This window comes from Notothenia rossii (genome assembly GCF_949606895.1).
Source record: "Notothenia rossii genome assembly, chromosome: 9".
Lineage (NCBI taxonomy): Eukaryota > Metazoa > Chordata > Actinopteri > Perciformes > Nototheniidae > Notothenia > Notothenia rossii.
In genome coordinates this window covers 62,225,273-62,252,212 of record NC_136907.1, presented here as the reverse complement: position 1 = coordinate 62,252,212, position 26,940 = coordinate 62,225,273, and the positions used below count along the sequence as shown (strand labels likewise).

The 26,940-nt window shown below is 44.7% G+C and overlaps 1 protein-coding gene across 3 annotated transcripts in view; it reads left to right on the top strand.

The window, feature by feature from the left end:
- The window catches only part of ece2a (endothelin converting enzyme 2a), a 76,193-nt gene extending 49,468 nt beyond the window's left edge, over window positions 1-26,725 (top strand). For all 3 annotated transcript variants that reach the window (XM_079650502.1, XM_079650503.1, XM_079650504.1), the window contains one exon: window positions 25,856-26,725. In XM_079650502.1, coding sequence (XP_079506628.1) covers window positions 25,856-26,146 — 291 coding nt within the window. In that variant the 3' untranslated portion in view covers window positions 26,147-26,725. The remainder of the gene's footprint in view (window positions 1-25,855) is intronic.
- Window positions 26,726-26,940: the final 215 nt, after the last annotated feature.

Sequence of the window (26,940 nt, the reverse complement as noted above, 5' to 3'; positions counted from 1 at the left end):
TCCATTCACAAGCAATACAATCAAAGAAGCAAACTTTAAATGTATCAACAAATGTTACCTCACACCCATAAAGATGCATAACATTTCCAAAGAAAACTCTCCAAAATGTCTGAGATGTAAAATAACCTGTTTTGGGATTGTGATCTCTTGAAACATTTCTGGGATTCGATTCATGCTCTCACTAAAGCCGTTTTAGACATCGAAATGAGCCTAAATCCATGTTTTTTCATGACATGCCAAACTTTAAACTGAACCCCAAACATTACAGAATACTAATCACAATAACATATTTTGCCAAAATATTTATACTTTTACTCTGGAAGAATGAACGTCCCCCAACACTTAAACTGTTCATTGATCAGATAACACATGTGTTACCTCTGGAGAAAATGACATTGGAAAAATATAATCGTGGAGATATTTTTCAAGCTCTGTGGTTGCCATCGTTTTCTTATTTAGAAAATATATCTGAGATATGACCAGTGATGGAATGGTGCATTCTGTGGCTATTTTTGCTGACGGCAGGAAATAGTTGTGGTGTTGTCATTGTCTACATTGTCGCTGTATTGTATTTGTTTGTTTTACCTTGATGTGGGTTTTTTAATTTTTTGTTGTGTTTTTCCCTATTATGTTTATTTTCATGGCTCTGTTGTTAAAGTTATATTGATAAGCATTTTTTTTTGTTGGCTTCGCCCGTGTGGGCGGGAGGGGGGGAGTGTAGTGAGTGTACTGTGATATTACAATATCAATGAAATGGCATCGATTACTGTACACTATAATGAAATAAAAATACTTGTAATAGTAATAATAAACATAGGCCTATTTGTAAAGTGGGGGCACACAAACGGGATTTCGAAAAGTGTCACGGTTAAACTCCTTATGAAGTGGTGAGGTGCCGCTCCACATTGCTTTTCTTCCCGACTGCAATGCTGTTGTGTGTGTGTGAGAGCGTTTAACATGTGTGTATGAAAGATTTTTACATATGTTTGTAAATGATTCTAGTTTCAGTTGTGTGTGTGTGTGAGCAGGCTCGGATTGGCCATCGGGAGATTCAGGACTTTTCCCGGTGGGCCGCTGCCATTGGTGGGCTGCTGCCTTCGGTGGGCCGCTGGCTTTCACTGCACGGGTACCGCATCCACCGCCGTTGCGAGAAAAGGGCAACAGTGTCCCCCGCATTAGAAATAGAGAAACACGTGTGTCCGTGCTTTGGCATGTGTTCATGCATGTGTGTGAGAGGTGTTTCTGGATAGATAGGAACCAATTAACTGTGAAAACCGTCTTCCTCCGCACATCAGACCAATCAAGCCTGCAGTTTGGACACTTTCTCTTCTCTACTCGACTCTTTTTTTCCTTTCTTTTCCCCGAACGTTTCATAGGAAGCTGGCCTGGGTTGATGGCCCTTACTTCTGATCTTATATCTGCAATCCAGTCCCAAAGCAGAAACATTGAAGGATTGTAAGAAATAGATTTGATTCTGCTGGAAGATATCTGCACATCATACTGCTGGTTCCTTTTAAAGTGACCAAAATCACTTCCTCACAGTTACACTAATGGACCAGAGCAAAAGGTTTAGGTAAAAGCTATTTGCTGCTTAAATTAGGTTTTGAAGCAGGGAGAGATCACTGATTTGACCCCTTGAGGTTTAACACTGTCGCCAGGTTGAGACCCCATTTCCTGCAGGTACTAACTGATCATGTGACTCATGTCAGCTGTTTTTGGAACTGTTTAAGCAGACTTGTTGAAAGTTGACATTATGTTCAGCTGGTTTTATATGAATTTAACAAAACTCTTTCTGGTCTTCTGGCCACAATAATTTGACCTTAACTCTGACCCTCAAAATAGGGTTAGGAGCTTTACAAGGACTCATTTTAGGGCCAACACATGTATTGCACAACCAACCCCAATGACTATATTTCAAAGGTTGTTGCTCTGGATGAGAAATGGAATCAAAGAAAGGCAGTGCTTAAGTGTGTTTTAACGTATGTTGAGGTCCCTCTCGAACACTCACTGTGTATATCCGTTTATTTCTCATTTCATGGAGCTAAATCCATCATCTTTTCATCTTTTCAAGCCTTCTGCCATCACCCTTTGTCTTTAATCTTTTCTCCTCCTCTTCCTCTCCCATCCCTCTCATCATAGTTTTATGCAATTTACCCTCTCCACTCCGGGCCAGTGCATGCTGCCAGATGTGCAGGGATCCCACTGCTGAACAGCTGGCCCCTAGTGCTAAAGACACGCACACAAACTCTGCACATACTTGAATGGACACCGAAAAAACCTGCAAACACAGAGGGAAATAAATGTTTCGGCACACATGCGACCAAGAAGTGACCCTGGGTCCTGCAGTGTCACACAGATGTGTAGAAAGAGTCCTTTGCATTTCTTCTGCGCCAAAAAGTGCCCTTCAAAATGGTCTTTCATGACAACCTACAACAATTATAAATGTATTTAACTGACACCTCCCATGCTGGAAGAAGTGTGATGCTGTGACAGAGACGTATACGCCCGCACAGTCGCTTCCAGCAGCTGTCAGCAGGTTTTTTGGCAGACACTGCACTTCACACACACTGTATGTGAATTTTTTTTTTACTATGGTTGCTGTGAGCCAACATAATTAAGGGATAGAGGAATGCGTCAATCAAGTCACAACCCTACAAAAAATAGCTTTTAACAAATCTTAGCTTATAAGTATATTAGCCATTAATTTGTTCCTGGATATTAAGTGTTAAATGGCACTATTTCAATGACTTACTGTATTTCAAGGCCTCATTACCCCTAAAGTTACTTCATGTTTTTATCGTCTCCACTTACAGATGGCTGACTTTTGTTTGAACCTCATTAAATAATCTTTATGGCCTCATTGCCACCATTGATTTTAGATGCAGATCAAATATATAATCAGACTGTCATCACTTCACAAACATCAATGTCAGCATGGATCATCAACTTGAGCTTGCATACGAAGAGTTGATAGATGTCACTTTGTTACAAACGGCTCACAGAGATGTTTAGTTGTGTAATACTCCCAATCAGTTAATTAAATCGCCTCCTTCACTTCCTTCAACCGAAGTCGCTGCAAACCTCCCCAGAAAACAGTAATGCCTGAAGCAACTTTGGCGAATCATAGAGAACAATGGGACTAATTTCTCCTCTCGGTTTGACCATCTGAAGTTCTCACTGCTCATCTTTCTCTTTTGCTCCCTATTTAAACTCTTCCTGTCAGTGATTATCTTTGGATGTTGTCATCAAATGTATTTCCAGTCTCTTCCTGAAAATTGCATCCTCAACGTAATCAGAAACTTTAAGAAAAGAAACACTGTAAATCCTCCCTGTGGTTCGTTTCCCATTTTTGCCCCATTTGCATTGATACACCTGTCATGTTTGTACGTATGAAGCTACAGCCAGCAAGTGGCTAACATAGTTTAGCATAAAAACTGGAAACAGCTATTTTAATCCGTACAAAAACTGAAGTGTAAAAAAAACAAATCGCAGTTTACGGGGGGGTTAGGTGCCAGTCTATTTATTTAGCTGGAACTTGTTGCTTAGCAACTGGAGGAGACTCTAGGAACTTTCTGGTCCCAAACCCAAAATAGTCCTTTTCAGGTGGTATCTATCTACCAACTGTAAACGATAATGTTGCTCATTGTTAGGTAACTGATTCAAAAGGAATCAGATTCAATACTAAATTCAGATTTACTAAACTGCAAACAAACCCCAACCCTGCATGTGGGTCCACGGTAATGTGGCATAAATGTACATACATTTACATAACTAAAACTAAATGCATTAAAATTCTCTCACAATTTTATAATGACAACAGCAAAGCAGGGGTTGCATGCTCTTTCTTTGAGTGTGAAGTTAATAACTCACATCCTGTTGCACATCTCTGCTCTCAGATTTGTTTATTTCCCACACACTTGTGTTTGTGTTGCAGCCATGAACGTCCGACTGAACTCTCTAGTGCAGTTTTTTGTAGCGTGTCTGTGTGTGTGCGTGTGTGTGTGTGTGTGTGTGTGTGTGTGTGTGTGTGTTTGTGTGTGTGTGTGTGTGTGTGTGTGTGTGTGTGTGTGTGTGTGTGTGTGTGTGTGTGTGTGTGTGTGTGTGTGTGTGTGTGTGTGTGTGTGTGTGTGTGTGTGTGTGTGTGTGTGTGTGTGTGTGTGTGTGTGTGTGTGTGTGTGTGTGTGTGTGTGTGTGTGTGTGTGTGTGTGTGTGTGTGTGTGTGTGTGTGTGTGTGTGTGTGTGTGTCCATCCATCTGTCCTATGGTGCTCCCTGCCAGTCGCTGTCCATGTTGTCTGTCACTGAGTGAGCTACACAACATGCTCCAAGGCTCTCTATGTGACAGCAGTTAAATAGACTAACCCAGCAGGCTGCAGTCCAACTTCAGCCAGGGAGAGATAGAGAGCGAGATGGAGATGAGGAGGGGGTGGTGAGTGTGCAAGGAGACGTTACGGGAAATCCGATGTAGTCCAAAGGCTGGTCTGTGTGTAATTTCTGGTAAACTGCCTTGTCTATCCGGACATCTGCAAATGACTGTGTCAGGCTTTGATTTACCTTTCATCACTCAGCGCTCCTTGTTATTTTTTCAGTAAGAAACAAATTAGCCTCTTGCTGCCTCTCTAGTTTGTGTGCTTGTTACATGACCATTTGCTTTTATCCAGAAAAGGTGACTCATAGAACTAGCTTCAGTTATTTGACACTTGATTCCAATATCCAAACATGCTTTAAGCACGCACACTCTCACACACACCCACACGCACATGCACATAAACCCTTTTCTTTCAAGGTCTCTCATTTGATTATTTCTCTTGAAGGTAAATCACCAGGACTACATGCTTAACACAAATGTCCATCCTATTAATAAACGCTCACCCCTTGTGTATTTATATATCTTTAAACAAACAACAATTCAGATGTCTTTATCCTGAATGTTCAACATTGTAATTGGTCCTCCTCACAAAGATAAAAAGAGTACAGCACGCAGAGAAAGAGTGTGCACTGTGTGTGTCTGTAGTGCCAGCGATCAGCCATCACAGTGGTTATGTAATGTTTGCTGTACAAGGCCAACAGACGAGTGAGATGAATGTCGATGAGGCTGCTCCCTCCTATTCTCCAATGTGGGGTCATGTCCACCATCATACATCCCAAAATATCCCAGTGACAAACTAGCCAGCCCTGAACGTCAGAAGATGAGGTTCAAAGTGAAGTTCTTGTGATTAGTGGGTTGTGTTTATGCCTGGATATTACCTGTATGTTATTTTATGTTACACTTTATAGCCATTTTGTTTTCTCTCTCCTCTCCCGTAGTTTTTTTTTGTTATTTATTTTTCTGCCTCTCTATCCTCACCTCCCTCTTCCTCTCCGGCAACACAATCTCCACCCGAGTCTGTTCCAGGGCCTGTTTCCATAGCAACAGGTTACCATGGAAACTAGGTGACAGTGCAGTGCATCCCATCGGGCCATCGCCAGGCGAGAGGTGTGCGGGAAAAAGGGAAAGTTAGTTTTGTCCCCTCCTGTTTGCTGAAGTTAAGACGAAACTGTGGGTTTGATTTGAAACTTTTAAATATGCATTTTAAATCCACGGAAACATTGTCATTATAATATGAATTGATGCATACATTAATGCAATACATTTTGACAGAATATTTTAGTCATTTTAAACATCACTATTAGCTTGTGTTCAAAGAATGAGTACATTTTAGTTTCAAACTAGACAGCAAACAATTACTTTTAAAGTTTCCTGAATCTCACACATAATAACACACATGCAGAAAAATACATGTGTCCGTCTTTAATGAGTGATATGTTACATCTCTCTGCCCTCTCTTTCCCCTTCCTATACAAATCTTCAATTTTCCGTCCATCTGAGCCTCTGCATCATGTACAGAGAGCCTCGGATAGAAATAACTCTTCCACTTGCCAAATGATGCAGGACCAGAAAAAACAGGCCAGGCTTTTATGTCGCTTCAAATATAGAAATAGACGAGAATGAAGAGATGACAGAAAAGCGCTCAGAAGACAAAGCTAGTCTCGTGTTAAGGGGAGTGGTTATGTTTTGCTCTCTTACATGTTGAGAACATTTAAAAATGCTCTATTGTGCCTCCACTTTGGGTCTACTGTATGTGGTCAGTCTACGATGACCTGTGTTTATTATGAACATGAGGATTATGTTGGAACAGCTCGGCGGTGTGAGAGTCCCAGTCTGTTGTGTGTCTTGTTTGTAGTCACATTATTGCTCCAGTACTTAATTATGAAAAACAACAGCCTGTGGCCACGTTGAATTTTCACAAAACAATCACAGCTTCTTGAATCCAAGTTGCTCATCCAGTCCACGATCAGACGGAGAGAGATGAAGAGACAGACAGAGGGAATCGGGAAAAAAATAAAGTGACAGATAAGCAGAGCGCAAACAAACAGAAGGTGCGACAGTGATGGAGCGACCGTGTTACGCCTGCTGCTTAGGTGGTATCAGCTCCTGCCACTACTACTAAAATATAATTTCACTGCAGAATGATAGGCTGCTGCATAGTGCTCTCTAGCCTTATCATTAGTTGCACAGTAAAGCTTGTATAACATTAAAGGTTCCATCTTCTTTTTCTGAGCACTACTTTCTCTCCAGGGATCAGGGGTGTAAGGGGACCTATGTGGGGGCAAGCTTCAGCCCCCCCCCCCCCCACCCCCCATCCAGTGCTCCAGTTGACCTGGTCTGTATCAGCTGCATATTATGCCCGCAGGATCGACTGCTGACACAAAAATCAAATAATAGCCACAGTTCACTAGTGCTTAGCGAGGGTGAGGGCACTATTGAGTGTCTGTTGAATTGGTTGTGACATTTTAAGGTCGGACAAACGGCACACAGCAGTGAACTTGTTGTGGTTATCCACTGCATGGGTTTAGAAACAGTAAAAAAGGAATGAGGTGGATTTTATTTTTCGAAGGGATTTAAAGGCGCTCAGTTTTTTGATTACTTATTTTTTGGTTGCTTTAGGCTTTGATGTGCAGTGTTACTCTGGGAAAAGCACTCTTGATGTTGTTTGTCATTACTGCCCATAGAAATCAGGCTAACATCCAATGGTGAAAATATGGAGTAAACTCTACTCAAGACACATGTGACAACATACTACTAGGAATCTTGTCCTAAATTAAATTGTATATCATCCTAAAGCATCAGACTGTTGTTGTTTTACATTTTGAGATTCTGGATTATAGCATTATGCCACATTATGATTATATTGATCTTCCTTGAAAAAGAGGAACTGTTGAAAAGTAAAAGGAGGTGACTGAAGAATAAGTCTTCAGATGCAGGAAGTATATCACAGTTTGTTCTTGTTGTGCTCTAGAGAGGAATGAGAATTTACAAAGTTACATAAGTTATCAAACTGGAACTGGACTACTGATCTGTTTGTTACACAGAAAGCACTTACAGTAACACGATGTGCAGCCGGCAGCAGCAGCAATGGTCCTCTTTGTTTTCTCTTTGAAATTGAAGCAATACAATCTAACCGTGAACCAGATGTGCATGTGATACAGAGTTATATCCTTTATGAAGTTAACTCTAAGTCCAAACATCTTTATTCAGGTCCCAGATTAATCTTCATTATCAACCTATATATACAGTCTATCGTATCAACACACAAAATACCCTTTTTTTTTTAGCATTTTAATCTAAACCCAGTTCTATCAACTAACGTTTAAGCTTCTTTAGATCATATCTCAGCAATTTCTTGTTCACGAACTTTGCATTCGTCACCTTTATTGTACCGGTATGTGAATCACGACCCTCGGCAAGATATTATCCGGAAAAGCAGCTTTGGCTAAAGTCCCTTAATAAAGTAAACTATAGTGTTTGGCCCCATGCATTGCAACTAACTGTATCAGGACGTACAGCTAACCAAACCAGTTGCATATTTTTCTGCACACGCCAGTTTGTCTAAAAGTGGGTCGCTGCTGATTCAGTCACTCCTGATGCTGAAGTATAACTGCTAGGGAATTCCCTTGGCTGTTAAATTTGGATTAAAGCCTAATCGCCGGTGACTCAGTCCCACTCTAGTCACTTCAACATCAACTCTTACTACTACTCTACCCACTGTGGGAGGCCAGTCTAACCTGGTGGAGGTAGAAAAACACTACAGAGCTAAAACAGCACTCCAGCCAGCCAGTCACTCCACCACTCTATGCCTCAACAACTTCATCCATCCACCTCCTCCCAGAATCCCACCCCATCCATCCATCCATCCATCTTCTCCCGCTTATCTGTGGTCGGGTCGTGGGGGTAGCAGTTCCAGCAGAGAGCCCCAAACTTTATTTTCCCTGGCCACATCAACCAGCTCTGACTGGGGGATCCCAAGGTGCTCCCAGGCCAGCGAAGAGATATAATCCCTCCACCTGGTCCTAGGTCTACCCCTTGGTCTCTTCCCAGCTGGACATGCCTGGAACACCTCCTAGGGAGGCGCCCAGGTGGCATCCTAAGTTAACTAGGTGCCCGAACCACCTCAACTGGCTCCTTTCCCATCCCAGGCATCTTTAATGACACCAACAAGGTGTGGTTGAACAGCAGCTGTGAGAATACTATTGCCACTCAGACTGGAGCCAAGTCTCTTTTGGAGCCTTCCTCCTCCCTGTAAATGTTGTTTGCCTCTGGGCAGACTCTGATCAGACTCCCTTGTTGGCCAGACACCAGATACAGCAACAGCTTTTGTTGACAGAGACTACCTTTTAATTATTTTTTTATTTGGATGCTGCATTGGGAGTGCTCTCCTTTGCTAATATGGCTTGTGGGGCAGTGAGTTTTGCCCTGATATGAGGCAGTTGTATAAACTACTCCATAAATAATTGATATAAGGGAAATGCATGTTATATTAGTTCCCTGCACACCCACACAGCTTTCTTTAATCACTCTGGTTTGATGGACTCTGCTGAGAGTTACATAACAAAAGTAATAATGGTTTATGTTAAGCTGCCCTAAGAGATGCAGCAGAACTTATATACCAGTGAGGGACACACCAATCAAATCTTTTTAACCCTATAGTCTGCAATTATATGTATTATTATCACCCCCCTTCTCTCAGTAGTCCTCCCTGCTTGATGTGGATCCAGCTTCTCCTCCCCCTCCCTCACATGCAGTACAGTCACACTACACTGGGCTCGAACCCATCACTTGTTCCCCTGAGTGTGCAGCGCTGACTGCCTGACTGCGAAAGCTGCACCACTTGCTGTATAATGAGACAGTAGAAGCACAGTTTTATGATCTAATATTTAATGAGTCTGGTTTTGTGCGAGGAGAAAGAGCTGCTTTATACATTTGGCAGTATAACTGGGAAAATATAGTGCTGTCTTATTGCCCATTGGCTCAGAGTTGGAAGATAATTGCAGTGTAGTTGGACACATTGTTAAGGCTCAGTTCAGATCCATTTTCTCTCACATGTCTATATATGAACAGCTGAAATCACACTTTGTCTCATTCCTTGATTGACAATTTAAAGGACCAAACCCTTCTGCTCCCTGCAGACAATCACTGCTTCCCATTCTTTTGCATGTATCATTCAAATCAATTCACACTCTTGAAACTTGCCTCATTTGTGAAATCCAGCAGAGAACACCACCAGGTCTGCAAATAAACATTGCTTTGAGGTGACTAAGCAGAGGCTTTTAGAATCCCTGTTAATTTCTGAAACGTATATTGTCGGCGTAGCAAATATTCCTTACAATCATGATTGATGTGTCAATAAGCATTGTTGAAATTCTATTATTTGGACAAGACCTGGCAGTATGTACATCCATTAAAAGAACTCCAAGCTGGTCCATGGAAAGCTTTCAGCCTTTGAAACTATGAGCATCAAACACAGCTGCTGGCTTTCACAAATATAATTGCTTATATGTTGTTGTTTTTTGACCTCAAACCCCAAGAATCACTGGCCAATTACAGCGGGCAAACGTCTGTGTGATCCTTTTTCTCCTATATGTTATGGCCTTAAACAAAGCATTGGTTTGTAAAGTTGGGCAATCAATCCTCATTAACAGGCCCTCTGACACACAAACAGCTGATGTTACATTGCATCTGAATGAAGGAAATGTCGACTGTCTAAACCGAAATGACGGGGCAGCCTCACATTTGAATAAAGTAGTTAAAAGAACATAAAGGAGGTTTGGTGACAACAATAAGCATCCATTTTTACTTTTGGAACAATCAACTTAGGCTGCAGTTATGTGTTATGCAACAGCAAAAATAGATAAGCAGACTTGCTTTCTTGCACCCAAACTTCAAGAATAAATTAGTTGAACTTGTTTGGTTTTTTTATATCTTTTTTTTTTCTTCAGGTTGTTATGGAAACTGGCCCGCCTACGTCTGCAGCAGTCCTGTGCTGTAGAGAACAGTTTTCTACCTCTAATGCTCTCTCCACAGTCACTACGTAAATTAGGTTTACTGTTATTCAGGACAACTTGCATTGAGCACTAGAAAACCATCTTGACAGTTATTGTGCTCTGTGGAGCCAGGAGTGTTTGTGAACCAGTGATGGACAGAGTTAATGTACCAGAGTCTTCTGACCTTTCACTGTGATTTCTCTAACAAGCACCACCTCACATGACTTGGTTTCCCTCACATGAGAGTAGTGAACCTTTGACCCTCCTCTGCTCTCAAGAGGAGAACAGAGAAAGGTAGAGCCAATGTATTTGCTGCACTCAGGAGTAAACGTGCCTCTCCTTAACGATAGGTTGCAAGATTTATTTTTTGATTAGCCTATTGAGTGAGGGAAAGCGAGTGAGACCCACTTGTGCGTTATATTGTAGGATGAGTCACTCAGAGGTGTGTTGAGACCTTTAGGGGGGGGGGGGGGGGGGGGGGACACTGGGAGCGACGGCTGATAAAAACAAATTCTTACCAAGTAGCACTGGCCAATTGAGATGTAAAACTGAAGCAAAACATTTGTATGTAACTCTCAAGGATTCATAGTCAGCATAAAGCCAATTTTTCTTTCACTGAGGGCATTTGTATGGGGCTCAGGCATCAGTTATTCTGCCTATTGCAAGAAGCCGCTGTGGGTAGAACGGTCTGATAAGATAAGAGGTACTTTATTGATACCAATTTGTTTGTTTTTTTGCATTGCAGCAGCATAAAAAAAACATAACGAGGCATTGCACATAAGTAGAAATTAAGAGTAGAAATAAACAATACTATAATTTAAACATCTCAAAATAGAATTAAAGCAGCATTAGGAAGTAGACAGTAGTCCGTGAAGATAAAACATCTATAAACTCTGACAATAAACACTATTGAAAGGACCTGGGGGTTAGGGTTACTTATATCTCTGAATTGGTCAAACATAAAACTCCCATCTTTTACAACTTTAGTACAGCTTAATATTAACGCGATATGGAAACAAGAGCTGTCACTTTTTCAAAAGAACAAATCAGATTCTTCTTTACTTATCCGAATGGTAAAATATTGCAAGCAGTAGGGGCACAGAGTAAGGCTCAAATGCTTCTTGTAATGTTTATATTGAGATAGACAAAGTGCCGACATTACCTTCTTCAGAGCTACATTCAAAGTATCGATTTTGTGTCATGTAACTGGTTGGTTTCAGTTTAAGAGGCTTCCCCGTGCCACTGGCCCACTGAATGGACCGTACTGTGTCAGTGTGCTGCAGGAGCCTCCACAGGGCTGTCCTGTCCCCCCCCCCTCGTCCCGCGGGAGGCCCCTCCAGCAGCCAGACACACTGGCCCACTTTACTTCCCTTTCTGCCTCTCTCGAGCTCCGCTCTTAACTGTGTCTCCATCCGTCTCCAGCTGCTGCCAAACCTTTTATATCTGGCTCGCTATGCTGAGACTTTATCAAAATAGTTGTTTTTGTTTTGGCTTTTGATCTATCCACCATGTGCCTCTCTCTTTTTGATTGACTTTTTCCACTCTGTCCAAGCTGTTAAATATGCAGAGGCAGTTTAAGTCTAAAACCTAATCATATAAAGCGGCGAAACATTAGCTGGAGTGTGAGTTGTAAGCTCCAAGTGTTGCTAAATAGAGAACGGCTACAATAAACAAATTACCCAGCCGCTGTGGATGCCAGTCTACCCACAATAACTTAATGGATAATTACATATAAGTGCATGTGAGGGCTTGATAAGTGTAATAAGTGTCCTGGGCTTTAAAAGGTAGCGTCAGGGGAAACAACAGTGCATTGGGAGGGAGCCAACAAGAGGGAAACACCCCCCCCCCCCCCCTCCTTTTACTCTTCCTATTTCGAAGCCAAACATGTCACTGTACCAGCCGCTAATGTTTAGCTCCAGATTCTCTGTGGCTCGTATACCTCAGAGTTTAACTTCATGAGTTTATTAATTACACATATGCTGACTCTGTGCATTCCCATCCAGTACAAAGTTTTTCACAAAGTCTGCATCATTTTTTCTTCATACTGCGCCGAGAATAGCAAACATGGCTTCATTAATTTAGAATAATTATTCAAAGGGAAATGCTGCTTTTGTATCTGTGACTGCTTTAAAGTAGTACATGTGGATAGGGAAAGTTTGAGCAAAATGAACACATGCGAAATGCTCAGACAGACACACACACACACACACACACACACACACACACACACACATACACACACACACACACACACACACACACACACACACACACACACACACACACAGAGAAACAGACACAGGCTTGGGAGTGTGGGATTTAAAAAGCTGCTGGAAGCGTGACAGTGGGCGTGTGTGGGTGTCCAAAGTGTGTCTGTCTTTCTCCGGCGGTTTGAAAAGTAGTTCAGTAATTAAAGCAAACCTCTCTGGTCCCCAATGAAAAGGGAAGGCATAAAGGGTGAGGAGGCTCTGAGAGGGAGTGGGAGAGACAAAGAAGAAAGGAGAGATAAAAAGCAAGAGACGGTTGTTTTTGATAAAAGAGGAGGTTTTAATTTTAGCTTGGCGTGCCAGATTGCCATAAGGGGAAAAAGTGGCACCTAAATTGAAGATTTAATTGAAGATGCAGATCGGTTAGACAGGGGTCTACACACAGGCACGGACACATAACACACATGCACGCACGCACACACACACACACACACACACACACACACACACACACACACACACACACACACACACACACACACACACTGACAATTACATAATATCAGCATGGGCACTTGAACATTTGCCTAAAGACGAGCGTTCCCCTCATCTTAAGGGAAATATCCAAGGCATAGCTTTCAGTTATCTCCATGTTGAAAACTCAGCCATGACCCAGTGTGAAGTTTGTTTTCCAACAATAGTAATTCCTTGTCTTTATTGAGCATTCTCCTAAAGCTATCCCACTTATAAGAATTATATTCCCAGTAAGTTGTTGATGTTTATTTCCACTGGTTGTGTCAGGCTGGACTTGGCTCATTATTTTACAGTAAATGAAATTTTTAAGCCGCTTTGGGTTTGACGTTTGTGTCGTTAGTTATTTAAGTGAGTAAAAACTCAATACATTTAAAGATATTTCTCTGCTGTTGCCCATACATCCAAGCAGAGTCCAGTAGAGGCCATTTTGTATTTGATTGTTATTGCGCATTGAAACCTGGGAAATGTTGGGCCACAAAGGATCCATCACGTGTCCTCCAAATCCAGGAAAAAGAAGGCCACATTTTGAGGATTCTTTGAAATGGGATAGCTTTCTTTTGGCGGATGTGACATGATCGGTCTACAAATGCGACCGTTGGATTGGGACACGGCGAACCATCAGCATAGTTTGTGTTGTTTTAGCTGCTTTCTATCCAAAATGTCCGGCATTTTCCCTGTCTAACGAACTTGTGAGTTTCACTGTTGTGCTGCCTCGTGTTTTTGTCCCGTTCTGACCTACATATGTTACCGGGACCAGCGCTACACTGTTGTCTCCATGACAACGCGAGGTGTGAGAAGGAGGGATGCGCCTATTCGAAAGGCAAGATGTTATTGTCGTCCTACGGACTCCTACGATTTAAATCAGAGTTCTCCCTTTGGAATCAGTGTGAGCTCTTTCTATGGTGTTCACCCGAGCCCATACAAGCCATCTTTCCTCCTATAGCAGGGGTAGATAGATGTTGAGGGAGAAAAGAGAAAGGTAGAGAGGGTCTCTGATGTATAATTTATCAGAACAGTGGGTGGGCGGAGGTGATGGGGGTTGAGCTGGGTGAGGAGAAGAGAGGGGAGGACAGCAGGGTGGGTAGCAGAGGGGAAATTCGGGGAGGAAAGGTGGCAGAATGGAGGAGGCAGTGTTGGAGAGCGAAGAGAGGCAATCCAACACTCACATTCTCCCTGTTATCCATCACTGTGCCAAGTACTGTAAGTCCTCCAGTGGGAGTATGTGTCTGAATAAATTAAAACGTGTGATCAGAATTATGTTGTTTTGATCTTGTGCATATGGAGCCCTTTAGCTTAGTAAAAACTGCTAGAATCTTTAGACATCATGTTTTTATATTTTCTGCCATAGCTTTTTCTTTTGAAACAAACCCAAAGGAGACACTTGTGCTGAAACTGCCCACTTGCTCAGACAGATCTATACTAGCTACTTCAGGGCAGATGGTGCCTTTATAGCATTTGCACATTTGGCTCATGAAGCAGGACCCTTGTGGGAAAAGCAGACCTGCCTTGTTAGGAGACTGGCCATTAGACCTCATTTTCACAACACCCCTTTCTCTCCTTACTCATTTCACCCACTCCTTCTTCATTTCCCCGTTTCCTCAAGACGTTAACACATTGATGCGGTGGAGGTGAAATGGAGTGGAAGAAAAAAAGGTTGCTTTCTAAGGCATATTTCTTTAGAGTGGGGAAACATTGAGGTGGGTCTGTGAAGCTACATGAGACCAGTTAACAACCAAAGAGAAACTGGGAGAAGCACATTTAAAAACTAGAAACAACAAATGACCAGAATAAAAAGTTCACCTCTTTTTTGTTTGCCCCAGTTTAATTGTGTGTTTAAACGTGCATGTTTCGCGGGTGCAGAGTAATGCATGTGTGATTGTGTGTGTGTGTCTGCGTGTGTGTGTGCAGTAACTCTAAAGGAGACAGTAGGCTGTGATCTGTACAAGTCTGCCGAATGGAGATAGGGCTCTGCTGTTGTTTCTACCAACTGATCAGCTTTGCCTTACCCACAGTGATACACACACACAGGTACACACACACACACACACACACACACACACACACACACACACACACACACACACACACACACACACACACACACACACACAGATGCACACACACACACACAAACACTCTGCATGTCTCTCACTAATTGTCATACACAGCCTCCGTGATCTGTTAAAATAAAAATAGACAAACAATAACAAAATAATATTTGCAGCTATTTTGTGTTTTGGATCCTCCCACACATGGATGAAGGGCATCTTTTGTCATATCGGACTACAAGATATTTTTTGTATCTTTTGTCTGTGTCAAATGAATGATCATAATATAGCACACTACACAGCTGGACCTGACCACTCAAATTCCCTCCTTCATTACTCTGTGAAATGGACCAACTGCCCCACTTAATAAAAACATTCCCTTTTTCAATTGCCAATGTATGGATTTAAGCACAGGTCTAAATCAAGACAGAGTAAGATTCTGTCATAACATGCAATTAATTTAATCATATCTTTCGATCCAAGAAAAAAATAGGAAAGGGAGGGAACTCAGTACTTTCCATGAGCCACAACTCATTAAGTAGACATATGAAAAGTGGAGAATCACAAGTTAATATAAACATTTTGTCAGAGAAATCTTTATTCAAGATCCACCTTCTTGTTTGTAGCTTTCAACCTCATCTTATCAAGGTCATTAACGGCCAATTGGGTTGAAGGTTGAGAAGAAGGCTGTGAGATGTGGTTTAAAGCTCAACAATAAAGCTTGTAGTGTTCTTTGCACTCTGGTTTTATTGTTCTCATTCGTAACACTCCGTTCGATGTCTCACTATGGGATGCGCCTCATCGCGGAGCAAACAGAAGCATCAATCTCATTACGCCAATCCTGATTGGCTGGTGATCTTGACGTCAGCGTCAGGGAATCCACCCCCTATAAGTAGCTTGCGCTACGCCGCATGCGTCATTCAAACACCTCTTCTCGCTTCAGAGCACATCTCTATATTGGTAGCCGGGCTAGCTCACACAGTCCACAGACGGAACCAAGCTATCCAAGCTAACTTCGGTCGACGGGCGCTCGCCGGCTACTTCTATATATACTTCTGCAAGAAGACTGTTAATACTAACACACCAGTTAGTGTTGCAAATCGACCTCGCCGTTTTTCCTTCGGAAATAAAGGTAAGGTTTTGATTTTTTCAAGCTAGCAACACACGTGTTGCTAGTTTGTCTTCCCTCACTACCGACACCACGGTAGCCAGGACGTTTTTTCTTTTTCTCTCTCACACCAGAGGAGTAGAAGATAAAAAAGGTATTAACACACCAGTTAATATTCTTTGAGAATAAAATCTACACCCTCGCTTTTTCTCCGGATTAACGACAGGTTGTGATTCTCTTTTCTCAGCAACGCACCTGCTACGAGCGCGTCCTTCCCACGTCGCCATAATGGCGGACAAGATGGACACGTCTCCCTCACACCAGAGGAGTCAGGGAATCGGAGGCTCGGCTCTGCGGCTGCGGGTTGAAGATTTCGGACACAGACGCACATCAGGTCTGCTCGTCCTACCTCGGGCTGCAACATGCCCAGGAGGCTATCGACAACCCCGGCTCATGCGGGCATTGTGCCCGTTTCACCGTGAAGAGCCTCCGCCGACGGTTAGCTCGCCAAGCTAGCTTGTCGGGTCAGGACTCCCTCATGTCCTCTGATTTACCGGACAGAAATCAGGACACGGGGGCGTCCGCCACAGAGATGGAGCCCCGCACTGTGTCGGTCTGGGGCTCATCAGTAGTGGCAGCTGCAGAACCGGAGTCCCGCGCCGTGTCAGGCTGGGACTCGGTGGCAGCGAGGGACGTGCGAGCGGGGCACCACGCTATACCGAGCTGGGGCCCCCAGCTAGACCTCACCATGGTCTCGCCTGCAGAAGATGTCCTGGAGTTGGACTATACGGAGGACGAAGAGGATGAAACCTCTGGATTCCTCCTGTCCGACTCTGATGAGCAGGAAGACAACGTCTTCATGTCATCGGCTCAGGCTGCAACGCCGGGAGCGATGGCTGCTCTCCCTGGCGATAGCACACCAGCTTCGCCCTGTCTGAGTATGGACCTGCAGGCCGTGTGTCAGCGTGCCGCAGCCAAACTAGACATCCCATGGCCCGAAATGGCCAAGGAGGCCTCCAGGTCCCGTTACGAGGGGAAAAATTTGCCCCAAGCAACGAGGACAAAGAGGCAACTCCTGCCGGTCTTCCCGGAGATGTTGGATGAGGTGTCGGTCTCGTGGAGAGACCGGCCCTTCAGCAACAAGGCCCCAATCCAGGGTGCCTCCTCCCTAGACTGCGACGGTATGGAGAGGCTCGGCCTGCTCCGCATACCGCCGATGGAACCGCTGGTGGCAGCTCACCTCCTCCCGAGCATGGCGACTACACCGAGCAGGAACCCCACGCTGCCGGCAAAGGCGGACCGGTTCCAGTCAACCATGACTGAACGGTCCTACAGAGCCCCAGCATTGTCTGCCAGGGCTTTGAACATTTCCTCGCTGCTAACCGCTTACCAAGCGGAGCTCTGCGAGGATCTGTCAAGTAATCCTGGACCGGCAGTACTGGACGAGATAGCCGCGATCACGGACATCTGTCTCCGCGTTCAACGCTGCGCCGTCCAGGCCACGGGAAAGGCAATGGGGATTATGGTGGTGCAGGAAAGAGCTAGATGGCTCAACCTCACCAACCTCCCAGACCGGGAAAGAGAGGATGTGCTGGACATGCCCATCGTTCCCAAGGGGATTTTTGGATCTGCGCTCGCTTCTATGCAGAAGAGATGCGAGTCCAAGAAGAAGGAAGACGAGGCCCTCCACCTCTGTCTTCCTCGAAGGGTCAAGCCGCTGCCTTCACAGCGGCAGTCCTTCGCCCAAGCTACCTCAGCTGCTCGGTTTAAAGTACCGAAACAGCAGAGGTCACGGCCCGCCCCGAGTCCCCAGCCCAGGCAGGAGACGAGGGCGAGTTGGCCCAGAAAATCTCCGGTTCCGGCTGCAGCCCAGGCGCAGCCAACCCGGAATTTCGGCCAGCAGTCGAGGAAGAAGAAGCTGGCGGCCTGACAGCCTCCTCTTCTTCCCTTGGTGACGGAGCTGGAAGGTTCCCCAGCTCCAGATGTGTTCCCGCTGCCTCGAGAGATGCCTCAACGCCAGCCTCAAGTGCACTAAAACAAATGTCACAATATTGTTCTGTTTTCTCGGATAAAGCATTTTCCGCTGACGCATCCAGGCCTCAGGCTGAGGGCGCAGCTCAGAAAAATGAAAGAGAAAACAATGAAAACAATAAAACCAATAAACAGCCCGCCATTTGTTCCTCTTTTGAGAGCAGCTACGTCCTCTCTCAAAAGGCGGACAATGAACGGGTCTGTGAAGGCACCGCCACCACGCGCATGCGCAGTGACGACTGGGGCTGTGAGGCTACCACCGTCAGGTGCAGGCGCAGTGCCGGCTGGGGTTGTGAAGGCACCTCCCTCACGCGCATGCTCAGTGTCGGTGGGGACTGTCAAATCGGGGTACCACCGTGTTCAGACACTAGAGGGCCCCATAACACAACAAATAGAGACTCAGAGGGCAAAAGACGTGACATCTCCGCTGGCTCTAAGGAGCGAACAGTGGAAGATGCTCACAACGTCTGCTTGGGTGTTCAAGACAGTTACACGGGGCTACAGACTCCAATTCGCTGTCACCCCCCCTCGCTTCTCGGGCGTTCTGTATTCACAGGCCCGAGGGGAGTCAGCCCACATTCTAGAAAGAGAGATCCTCTCGCTTCTAGAAAAGAAGGCTATATCTATAAGACCCGCCGAGCGGAGTCAGAGCGGCTTTTATTCCAAGTATTTCCTCGTTCCCAAACGGGGAGGGAACGGAATTCGGCCAATACTAGATTTGAGGGCTCTGAACGCGTATCTAAAAAGATACAAATTCAGAATGCTCACTCACACATCTCTGCTGCGTCTCGTGCGACAAAACGACTGGTTTACATCAGTCGACCTGAAAGATGCGTATTTCCATATCCCAGTATATTACCCACACAGGAAATATCTGAGGTTCGCATTTCAGGGGATCTGTTACGAATACAGAGTACTTCCCTTCGGTCTGTCTCTCAGTCCAAGAGTGTTTGTACGATGTACGGAAGCCGCGATAGCCCCGTTAAGACAACAGGGTATTCGCCTGGCAACCTACCTAGACGACTGGCTGCTTCTCGCACAGTCGTAACAGGAGGCTATTACGCAGACAAATGTCCTCGTAAAGCACCTGCTCAACCTGGGTTTCATAATAAACACAGAAAAGAGCATGTTGTGCCCGGCACAGACTGTACTCTTCCTGGGTTTACACCTGAACTCGGTGCCCTTTACAGCCCGCCTGTCAGCGGAAAGAGTGAAAGCTTTCAGAGCTTGCCTCGCTCATTTCCAGCTGTGCAAACATGTTCTTTTCAGATCATGCCTGCGGTTACTGGGGCTCATGGCGTCAGCCATCCTGGTCGTACGACTGGGACGGTTACACATGAGGGAGTTTCAGCGCTAGGTAGCCGCTTTAAAACTAAACCCTGCGCGTCATGGCGCGCGGAGAGTGATGGTTACTGTGAAATGCGTAATGGCACTGCGCCACTGGCTGCACCCGACTTTTCTGGTACGGGGCGTGCCTATGGGTGCTGTCCTTTCACGGAAGGTGGTCACCACAGACGCATGTCTGACGGGCTGGGGAGGTATTTACGAAGGTCGTCCGGTGAGGGGTCTCTGGAGCAGAGACCTCCAGCGGTCGCACATAAATTACCTGGAGCTTTTAGCAGTGTTCCTCACCCTAAAACGCATTCTGCCTTTTCTCAGAGGACACCATGTCCTCGTGAGGATGGACAATACGACCACAATATCGTATATAAACCGACAAGGGGGTTTGCGCTCTCTCCAGTTACACATGCTGGCACGCAAACTGATCTTGTGGAGCTGCGGCCGTCTCCTCTCTCTGAGAGCGACGCACGTACCGGGTGTGATGAACCTCGGGGCAGACCTGCTGTCCAGAGGCGTACCAATATATGCAGACTGGACTCTACATGGACTCCAAATGTTGTGAGCCAGCTGTGGGTGCGTTACGGCCGAGCCGCGGTAGATCTGTTCGCATCAAAAGAAAATGCTCACTGTCAGCTTTTCTTTTCAATGCGCGATCAAAACGCACCGTTAGGCGTGGATGCGCTCGCGCACATTTGGCCTCCGGTCCTCCTGTACGCGTTCCCACCCCTGGCGCTGATACCCCCAACTCTGGCCAGAGTGAGGGAACGGCGACACACACTGATCCTGATAGCTCCGCACTGGCCTGCAATGTACTGGCTGGCGGAGATATATCAGCTGCTGTGCGGTCAGCCGTGGCAGCTCCCCCTACGCAGAGACATACTGTCTCAGGCGGGGGGGACGATTTTCACCCACATCCGGAGCGCATGGCCCTATGGGCCTGGCCCGTGAGTGGTATAATCTGAATGCAGTGGGTCTCCCGCAGAAGGTGATAAACACTATTCAGAGTGCAAGAGCTTCCTCCACTAGGTCTCTTTATGACTGTAAGTGGAGAGTGTTTGAGGAGTGGTGCCTTCAAAAAGGGCACACCTCTTTTCAATGTCCTGTGGGAGGGATTTTATCCTTTCTACAGGACCTAATTGATAAACACAGAGCTTTCTCCACGATCAAAGTCTACCTGGCTGCTATTGCTGCATTCCATGTGGGCTCTGAGGGTAAAACGGCCAGCCAGCATCCTCTGGTCTGCCGTTTTATGAAGGGAGCTCGCAGGCTCCTTCCTGTTTCCAGGTCACTGGTGCCCTTATGGGACTTGACAGTGGTTTTAGATGGGCTCACTCGAGCCCCATTTGAACCCCTGGAAGAAGCTGACATGAAGCACCTGTCACTCAAGACAGTGCTGTTACTGGCCCTGGCATTCGCCAAGCGAGTCAGTGACATTCATGCGCTATCTGTACATCCTTCATGCACTCAGTTCGCCCGAGGGTTAACGAGAGTGTTGCTGAAGCCCAACCCTGCCTTTATACCTAAGGTGGTTGGTTCATGTACACCCATTGACATTGAGGCATTTCCTCCGCCGCTGTGTCCCTCCGGGGAACAGCAGCCGAATTTGCTATGTCCAGTCCGTGCTTTACGCACTTATATGGACAGATCAAAAGAGTTTCGTCATAATGACCAACTCTTTGTGTCCTGGGCTAATCCTCACAAGGGCAATTCTGTTACTAAGCAACGGCTCTCTCACTGGATTCTGGAGGCAATTGCTTTGGCTTACACGAGTCAGGGTCTGCAGGCACCTTCGGGTTTGCGTGCTCATTCGACTCGTGGTCTGGCTACATCCTGGGCTTTGTTCAGGGGTGTTTCCATCCAAGACATTTGTGCAGCAGCGAGCTGGTCCTCGCCGCTCACTTTTGTCCACTTTTACAGATTAGACGTCTCTGCTCCCAGTGTGGCCCATGCAGTGCTGGGCCCCCTGCTGAGTTAGAGCTCTAACTGTTAAGTTCTGGTTGGTCTTGGTGACTTTCGAGATAAGCTCGTCTGGGAATACGGGAGCTACAATATCCCATAGTGAGACATCGAACGGAGTGTTACGAATGAGAACTATAGGTTACTTACGTAACCCCAGTTCTCAGAGTAACATGAAGTGAGATGTCTCACCAGACGGCCCTCCTTGCTATGGTGAAGCAAGAATAGGTGCTTATTTTGAATGACGCATGCGGCGTAGCGCAAGCTACTTATAGGGGGTGGATTCCCTGACGCTGACGTCAAGATCACCAGCCAATCAGGATTGGCGTAATGAGATTGATGCTTCTGTTTGCTCCGCGATGAGGCGCATCCCATAGTGAGACATCTCACTTCATATTACTCTGAGAACTGGGGTTACGTAAGTAACCTATAGTTTTACTTACTGTCACTCTTACTATAATTTCCCTTAAGCATCTGGGCCATTCTGCATGGATCTGTCTTGCTGCAGGGGAATACGACAGAAGGATACCGTAGGCGTTTACTGCCTCAACCTTTTACCTTTTGCAATCTCAGATGAATCCAGAATTACGTAACTGAAAGGCCCTTCGGAGTGATATTACCGAGTACAATGTGACCATCTGTCCCCGTCTGACCACCGTAGACAATCAGTTATCTCATGTACAGTATCTTCAGGCCAACATGAGCTCAGAAAGAAGAGAATGGAGATAAAAGAGGATGAATATTATTATTGCAGTTCTGTAAAGAGAGAAAGACAAAGCAATGGATGGAAGATATTGAGGACACACAGCTGGAGAAAGAAATCCTAGAGATTCGAATAAATGTCATTCTCACCGACAGCTTCTGTCTTGGTGTGTGTGTGTGTGTGTGTGTGTGTGTGTGTGTGTGTGTGTGTGTGTGTGTGTGTGTGTGTGTGTGTGTGTGTTTGTGTGTGTGTGTGTGTGTGTGTGTGTGTGTGTGTGTGTGTGTGTGTGTGTGTGTGTGTGTGTGTGTGTGTGTGTGTGTGTGTGTGTGTGTGTGTGTGTGTGTGTGTGTGTGTGTGTGTGTGTGTGTGTGTGTGTGTGTGTGTGTGTGTGTGTGTGTGTGTGTGTGTGTGTGTGTGTGTGTGTGTGTGTGTGTGTGTGTGTGTGTGTGTGTGTGTGTGTGTGTGTGTGTGTGTAACAGAGTGGTTTCCTCTGTCCTCTTGGAGAAGCCCTGTGGCCTACTTAGGATCAGCTTACAGATGTTGGACTGAGAGTGGATGTTGAAAACTGACTCAGTGTTTTGGGGATATGGTTTCCTTACTCCAGTGTTTGGGTGGAACAGCCAGCGAGCCTCCACCTGTTGATTAAGAAAAGCAACTCTACCTGAGCCAGTTTTCCATTTTTAAAGAAATTAGAGCTTATGTGCATGCCAGGAAAAAAAGACCTCATGCTTTTCTTTAAATGAAATGTTTATCTGTAGCTTTCACAACATCACATCCAAACAGACGTGTCACTGTTGATCCTTTACCGTAGTAAAAGCTCCATTCCAATGTGTGTGTTGAGGATAGTACTAGAGCTTTTGTAGTAGTACACGTGCCTACTGTAAATATATACAGTATGACTCAACACACTCAATGCATCATCCTCCTCTTGATAAGGATACATTTGTGTCCATGCCAAGCGTGGTTAACAATCTATGCTTGAAACCCATGCTGTTGGTTGGGATAACATTATGTGTGTCAGTTGGTTTGAAATGGTCTGAAACAGAATCAAACAAAAGAACAAAATACGGTCGAAGTCAACCTCAGACTGTCGACCGAGCTAACACGTAGTCTCAGTTGAAGCCGAGCTCTCTGCTGTGGTTCAGGTTGGTCTTAGGTTGCAGTGACGTAGGTCCATCAGTCAGCAGTGGCATCAAGCTCTGAAGTTACACTGCACAGGTACACAGCCTGCGGTGCACCTATACATCCCCGTGGCATGAATAATGGCTTAAGGGGTGGGCTAAGGAGGATGACCTTTGTTAACCCCACCTCCGGTTACCTCACTCACCAAAGCCTCTGGAGGCTTCCACCTGTACCGGACCTGTCGTTAGATCTGGCCTTCTAAGGAAACTGTCATAATGTCATTTTAAGGTTAAAATGGAAAGATGTCACTTTTTTATGTTTGGTCCTAAATCCAAGCTAATATTTGGAGGGAAAAAACGTTGAAATTGTACAATAACATATCTATATCTGAATGCAGAGTCTGAGGGCAATGGGAAAAGATGTAGGTATTGGAAGTACTCCCGTTTCAGTCTGAGGAGTATTAATCATGTTTTTATCGAGCTTTAGTCAATTGGTTCAACGTTTGTTTCTTAACCATCAACTCCTGGCTATATTATGAAGTTGAAGATCAGTTTGTAAGTCTTGAAAAGTTTAAACAAGGTCTTGAAGAAGATGTTAACTGATTGATTTCTTTGTTATACTCATGGCTTCATCCGTACATTCTTTCAACTCTTTGCCATGTTTTTGTCAGACACTTTCTAATCTAGATCAGCCTCTAATTTCATCCAATATTCAGAGACCCCTCCACCCTTCCTCTCGCTTTTCCTCCGTGTCACAGTGCAGAGTGAATAATTCATGGTCGGGCTGCTTGCTGGTGAAGATGAATCATGTGAGGAGAGCAGGATACTCATGCTCGCTTCAGAGCGACTCCTCTCTCCAAATACTGCAGGACAGTGTTGGGGGGGGGGGGGGGGGGGGGGGGGTGGGGGTCACAAACTACTCAATCCTGGTTGTAGGACATCCCAACTTTCATGACCAGTTCCTCTGACTTTCATGACCAGTTCCTCTGACTTCAAAACCAAGCCATCTTCAGAGACCATGCAGCAGCCCGTCAATATTGTGTGTAGCATTAGGGCCTCAGGTATTAGCTCATAAAAAATATATTTGGTGTTGATTTCTAATTTGAAAGTCTCAAATCTTGAATGTGAAGTCTGAAGCCCAAGGCCACAACTGTGATTTTATAATCTTAAACAAGTCATTCAAAAATTGGAAGTTTTATCAACGTTATCTACTGATCTTCTTCAGTAGGCGGAGTTAGCCCAGTTCTCTGGAACTGATAACATTGTTTATGTTGCTACACCTAAAGATAATTCTGTTCACATAAGTCATAGGTCCTCTCATATCTAAGTCAATGTTTTATTGTTCCTTGTTAGATGCCTGAAATAAGGTCAGCTGTTAACACAAGAGATTTTAACATTTTGTTATATTTGACATTGTTCACTAAATACCTGGATGCTTTTATGTGTGCTAAGAAAGGCTGTAGCTAACAAATGGCTAAATGAGACTCAACTGGTTGTCGAGACATTAAACGTCATTACGAATTAACTACAGTAAGTGGTGGTAATGTTTGCAAGTCATTCGAAAATTGGAAGTGTTATCAACGTTAACCTAACTGCCGGCCTTCAACGGTGAAAGATACGTTTTGATTTTTAAAAAGGTACAATTAGACTACCAAGTCTTCAATACAGTGATTTTTGTGTGACACTAGCTGTCTGCTCCACTGATGTTTTGCATTAACCGTGAGTTAGGCCGTGTATGGTGACAGCTGGAGCCCCCTCCATCAAGCTTTGACTGAAATCTATGGGTGATGTCAGAGAGACTACGGACATATTTTATACAGTCTATGCTGATTACCAAAGTGTCGCCGTACGTCTGTATGATAATGTTCACTGACTGGAAATGCCTATTGCTGTTTGCCTGCGACCATTCCCTAACTATGCGATGTTGACCCAGTTTACACGTTTGGTTGTACAATATGAAAAGTTTGTGGCTCCTTGCTCTGCAGACTCTGTTCCTTCACTCCCACTTCTCTCCCTGAAGAAACTCCCTGCCTACCTAAATGTGTCTCTGCTTGCTTGTGTTGGTGTCAATTTTCACATTGTGTGTTTGTGTGTACTGTCATAGCTCTGCAGTCCTCTGAAGCTTATTGTGTCCTGATGCACCTCACACGCAGGATGAACACACCAAAGTCTTGATGGACCCAGAACAACAATAATTCATATGGAGGGGAAGTTTTAGTGCTGTCACAACATATTATCAGACTGCATGGCTAGGGAACCAAACTTGTGGACTGAAAAGCTCCGTGCTTAACGTTCGCTAAGGCTTAAAGCGATGCAAGGCTATGCGCTTGATTGGAGAGATCCTAAGGATGAGGTTGAGGTCGCTGGCATTGACAGGGGGAGGGAATTCAAATGGTGTGCATGTTGGTGGTGATGTCTTTTAATTCTCTTTCTCTCTTTCTTCCAGATTAGTCGCTGCTTGAAACCAGGAGGACGCTTTGTCTCTGTAACGTTTGCCAATCCCCTCTTCAGGAAACGCCTCTATGCTCGCACTGAGTACAACTGGTCGATTAACGAGTACAGTTACGGAGAAGGCTTTGAATATTTTGTGTACGTAATGACCAAAGGAGAGGGGCTCAGTCCAGAAGACGCAGCTCTGGAGAAGAAGATACTGGAGGACAGAAAAGCCCCACCTCCCATGCTCGCCACACAAAGCGAAGATGAGGAAGACTTCCTGTCTAATATTGACTTAACATAACTGGATTTTTTAAAACAATTTTAATTTGCAGTTGTCACATTCCAAAAGAAGAACTGGAGCAAGAAACATTTTTAAACTGGAGAGAAGATCATGTTTGAGATCATTTCCATTGACAAAAGGGTCTCTTTACATTTAGGAGCTGTACAACATGGAAATGCCAAATTAACCAAACTAATGAAACAAAAGTTATTCTGAATAACAGCGTCTTTGGAAAACCAAAACCCAACTCACTATTTTACATAAGTGAAATGATGAAGTGTTTTTAACAAAAAGTAAATTTGGTGTGTGAAAATATACACTACCCAAACTGACCTTTGACCTTTCTTTATCCCGTCATGTTAACAAATACAGAAAAGGTCACTTTCAAAATACAGATTTGAACACACAAAATGTCAACAAAGATTACATATTTTTGATTTAAGTCTGCTCTTGTATAACATTAACATTGTTTTGTATATGTTTTTATCTGATTTTATTGTTTTTATGGGATGGTTTGTATTCATTTTAACTCATCACATCATGGAGCTTTCCTCAGCTTCTTTTCTAACGATGTTTATAATAAAACAAATCAATGTTCCACCCCAGTGTCCTTAACTGCTTATATTTTGAATTGGACAGTACTGCCAGTGTTACACAATGTGCACAACAAACTTGTCTAGACATGGTACATAACAGCAGCCTGCATGTCAAGTCAGTGTTAAGTCTATTAGTATGTCTTACTCCCCCATCCATCCCATGTCTGCTCTAGATTCCAGACAAAAGCTGCTAATGGAGACATGCAGTGTTTGACACAG